This window comes from Dendroctonus ponderosae, unplaced genomic scaffold, assembly GCF_020466585.1.
Source record: "Dendroctonus ponderosae isolate FM_Combo_2020 unplaced genomic scaffold, Dpon_F_20191213v2 Dpon_F_20191213_5, whole genome shotgun sequence".
Taxonomy (NCBI): Eukaryota; Metazoa; Arthropoda; class Insecta; order Coleoptera; family Curculionidae; genus Dendroctonus; species Dendroctonus ponderosae.
In genome coordinates, this window is record NW_026018715.1 from 12,615,836 (window position 1) to 12,620,598 (window position 4,763).

Genomic DNA, 4,763 nt, shown 5'->3' on the forward strand with positions numbered 1-4,763 from the left:
ATATTCCCAGGATATTCCCGCAATGTTCTGTATATTTTTTGAACATTCTGGGATATTCATAGAATATCAAATGCTATCTGGGCAAAGTAGATTTTTTGAAATTCAGCACGTTTAAACCAAGCCAGTGCAGTGTTTGAAATTTTGCACTGTTAAAACCGAAGACAATTGGTTTAAGCGAAAAAAACTGCCATGAAGTTGCACATTTAAGGGATTTATAAAAAGTAATGTGGAATTTTTGCTCTTATTGGCGCTGAGCAAACTGAATGTTCAAAAATTCGGGACCTCCAAACCGAAGCATCTAGAGCCTTATAATTTTGCCCCAATAGAGACAGTGGAACCAGGTATAAGCGAGATCAATTGGCGCTTGATTGTTCAAAAGATTGAATTTTGACAATTTTTCGAATTTAATTTGCTTGCCGGTGAAATACACAAAATTTTAAAAAATCTTCGGGCTCCAAACGAAAGCCGCTAGAGACTTTGGTACGAAACCAGACAGGAACAGCGATCTAAAATGCGGCAAATTACTGCAAAAATGACCGAAAGGAAAAAGGTTTGAAGTCGTTCAAATTCAGGTGAGAATCTTGGACATGGCGCTAGCAAAAGCCAATATTCAAAAATCCAAACTAAAGCGCAAGTTTGTATGCACCAGAACAGAGTTAAATGGCAAGATAGAGCAAGATTTGCCAAATTTTCTAATTCAAGATCCACCTTTGGCTTTGCGCTGAACTGGACCTATTTTGGCTTCAGAATTGGCGCACATAGAGACTAGAGCCAGTGCATAAATCCGTGCACATTAGAGCTGAACCAGAGGTTCATAATTATGATAAAAATTATGGGATAGAAGTCACTGACTCGGGAACCAGGAAGAAATAAATAATTCTTCCACTTGTCATCAATATCTTACAAAGATGTTTTGTTCACAACGTTGTGCGAAATGTGTTGTACCAACGAATGAAACATTTATGTGTTTATGTATTTCCATTCCATGCATCTGAAGATGGAAGATGTCCCTCTGAAGATGTTGGCCGAGCTCGTTAACAAAACGTCTGCACCAAATTGTCGATCCAACTTTTAAAAGTTAGGCATTTAGTCCTGTTCTAAAGCACTTTAATTATTTTTTAGCCCAGCCGATAAATAAATGCCGCTTTCCTAGTTGGATAGCGAACTTCAACCATTGGCATACTCTGGACTTTTCCCAGAGTTTCAGCTTCCATCATCGCAACTCTACGCTGCGTATCGGCAATTCCAGCGGCATTGAGATGAAGGTGCTTTGCGTTCAGGTGAAGCACAGCCGAGAAGAAGAACATGTTGTTCTAGTCACGCATTTTACTATGGGCTGGTAAGAAAACTGGGTGTTTTGGGCGATTTTTCGGCGATTTACAGAGTTTTTGCTTGCAGCCAAAGCGGCTTCAATTGCATGTCGTTCTATCGACGAGATGGGCATGTGGCCGAAATCCAGATCGGCAGCCAAACCAATCGGTTGGAAGACGCCTGTAGCACGCCTTTCTTCAACAAATCCAGCTTACCTTACATCACTTTAGTTAGTAAGTATAGTCATATTTATGAAAGTTGCTGCGAATATTTAGCGAAAATCGTCACGGTGGGATAAACAAATTGAACGAATGAAGAACCCTTATAGTTTACGGCCATCCATCGGCCAAATAACCCAATCCCTCTAATTAATTAGCACATCAAAGGGCTGAAACTGTTATGGGAACTTCACAGGTATTAGAGTCAGTTAAGGAGGTCGACAAGCACTAAAATTTACAGATCGCTGATTTTCATCCAGATGAATAACACCGGAGTTTCAAGCCTTTTAAGGGGCATTAAAGGGCAGTGATTTGCCAAGTTTCAACCAACAAAACAGGGCATTTGCCCACTATAAAAGCAGTTGAAACAACTAAGAGAATATGACAAAATCAGCGGGAGAATGAAGAATGTTTTCTTTCATTATAAATATCAAATCCCTCCGATCGAGTCGAGTGGAGTTTGTTTTGAATAAATTCGATTTTTCTTCGGATTATCAGAATGAATAACAGTTGCCCGCTTTTAATTCACTTTCTCCCGCTGAAAAGTAATTATGTGATTAATTCGATTAAGTCGGCGCAGACTAAAAGTCACGGCTCGAAATCCGATTTATTTCAGAATTTACGTCTGAAGTTTTTGAATAGAGCAGAGATTTATCGGGGCTGTTGTAAAAAAAAGCCGGTTTGGAAGGTGTAGCATTGGCGTGATAAATTATCGCCAAGCTGAATTTATGTGAACTGGCACATAATCATACATTTTTTCCAGTGATTTTTTTCCGTCTGTTCATTCTGTTGTTTAAGTGTCTACTTCGGCAGTTCGGGCTTTTTTGCTCCCAATTCCCCGAATTCCCATTGTTCGGTCAAAAATTAGTACAATGAAAGATCCTGCCATTTCGATTTCTAAAGGCTGATTATTTTCAGTGGCATTAGCTCAATTTCCAGTTTAGAATTCTCTCCGCCGTCTCTTTCATGTCGCGTCATTATTAGAACTGTTCTTCTGCCTGACAATCTGCTATATTGCTTTTTCTTTCATTTCCTCTGTTAACACAACGGAAACCGGCTGAAATAGTTGTCAATTCTCGATGTCTTCGTTCGTCTCACATTTTCCCAGTCTTTAATTATCTTAAGTGCACGATTAACATGAAGAAAGGCTGGAGACGGCTTTTGTTAGTGTTTTTCGAATGTACTGACAAGTTTCAATGCTGTTAAGTGTCTGTCTAAAAAATCGTTTCTTAGCCAAAGATTGATAGCGTTTTTCAGCAAACTCGAACTTGTTTCTGAGGTTTACAGTATTTACTTTAAACGAAAATGCATTGATTGACTGAAAATGGTTTATTAGATTGATGTTTGGGGTTTTTTCTTTGTGGTGGCCTCCAAAACGTCCGGATCTAAACCGCCGTGCTTTTTGTGTGGCGGCTTTTTGCGCCAATGTTTGGATTGTTGCCGTAGGTTTCTTACTCGATTGAGAAGTTTTTTTATTTCTATGAAATGCAAAAGAATTATTTTATTAATGATGATAGTTAAATAATGCTAAATTAATTAATTACGACATTTCTTTATTATCTGAGTATAAATATACTGATAATAATTTCTTGAGAAATCTGCGGCCGAGTTCGAATAAAAACAAGCTACAAGATGAACGGTTTTGAATCAATGATTTTCAGCTCAGTTCCGGTTTTTGTGATTCATTGAACATCGTCAGTTTTTTATGGAGATTTCTTGCTCCATGAAAAACCTAATGAGTTTAACTTATTGATTATTCAGAAACTTCTCAATCGGGTGAAAACCCAAAGGCAACAATCCAAACATTGGCGCAAAAACACACAAAATCAGGGGGGTTTAGGTCCGGACGTTTTGGAGGCCACCACAAAGAAAAAACCCCAAACATCAACATAATCAACCATTTTCAGGCAATGATTTATTTACGTGTGTTTTCCAGATATTTTCAATGTTTTTATTCTGTTTAGCCAGTTCATCAGATCGAGCCACACAACCATGTCCATACATGGGCAAGTTCGACGTTACCAACGTGGTTCGCTCAGATGAGGCGAATTTTCCGAAAGAGGCGCGTTTGGAATCGGACAGCGCCTATTTCGATCGGAGAATGCGATCGCGAAGATACACAAAACCGCGCGTGGAAGACTGGGACTTTAGAAGAGTGAAGCGACTGGATCAGAGCAGTAACTGTGATAGCAAGTCATTTTCGAGTTTAGTGATAGGGTGTAATAAAATGGACACTATGGAGTTTAACACGGAATGTACCACTCCAGATTTAATAACAGGTAAATTGAATTCCACTTTTTTTGCTTTGAGTTGTGTCTTTGAAACTGCATTAGAGCAATTTTCGATATATCAAATCTAGCAAAAGGTTTAGAAGAAAACAATTGGAGAACCCTCTTAGACCCGGCTCGAAGGACCAAAATATTTTCAGCATGGGCAAAAGGGCTTTCTTATGCAAGTTCAAGATATTTTCTCTTCCACGATTTGAATTTTTCAGGCAACAAACATGTGTGATTGCTTTTTTCCTTATTTCCAATCTTCCCCAGTTTTTTTCATTGTCATATTTTAGCTTCCAACTGTCTAAGAATCTTTTATTAAACCGCAAAAGAGAGTTTGCGATATTTTCAACCTGTTTCCAGCTATGAGCTGCATCAAAAAACAACGACTTCCACAATCATTGAATCGACAATTTCAACTCCCACTTTCTAAAGATTAGGAATTTCCGATTAAACCTAATTAGGAATTACTTAATTAATTATTAAGAATGGTTAATGTCGACACCTAATTTATAGTACGACATTATTCAAAGGCAAATCGAGGCTCAAAAAGTATGTTTGAGCGTACATTACCTACTAGAAAGTTTCCGAGTCWAAAAAATCCGATTTTTTTTAAAAGTGCATGCTTACAGCAACAACTTTTAGTTACAAAGACGCAGAGTATAAATTCTTTACCGCATGGAACTGGAGYCTCTCTAAATTACAGAGCCGAGCTCTTGTTTCTGCTGTGAAAAGCGTGCGATTTTTCTTTGTTTGAAAGCATATAAGGATAAAATATTAAATTTCCTTGCAGGTACGTGCAAACCGGGTTTCTCTTGAGCGTCACTGTTCGACTGCTGTTAGACGTTATCATTTCACCAATTGTTGCCCGCGCAAGAAATAACAAAGTTTTTATGAAATTTTGGAAAAATCTCCTCGGCGATTAGCGCCTAAATAGTGGTTTTCATGAAGAGAAAAATAT

At 38.2% G+C, this 4,763-nt stretch overlaps 1 protein-coding gene across 3 annotated transcripts in view; it reads left to right on the forward strand.

Moving 5' to 3' along the window:
• The window catches only part of LOC109545465, a 102,433-nt gene that overhangs the window by 94,454 nt on the left and 3,216 nt on the right, over window positions 1–4,763 (forward strand). For all 3 annotated transcript variants that reach the window (XM_019916182.2, XM_019916181.2, XM_019916183.2), the window contains exons 7-9: window positions 1,123–1,339; window positions 1,399–1,544; window positions 3,494–3,808. In XM_019916182.2, the coding sequence (XP_019771741.1) occupies window positions 1,123–1,339; window positions 1,399–1,544; window positions 3,494–3,808 (678 nt within the window). The remainder of the gene's footprint in view (window positions 1–1,122; window positions 1,340–1,398; window positions 1,545–3,493; window positions 3,809–4,763) is intronic.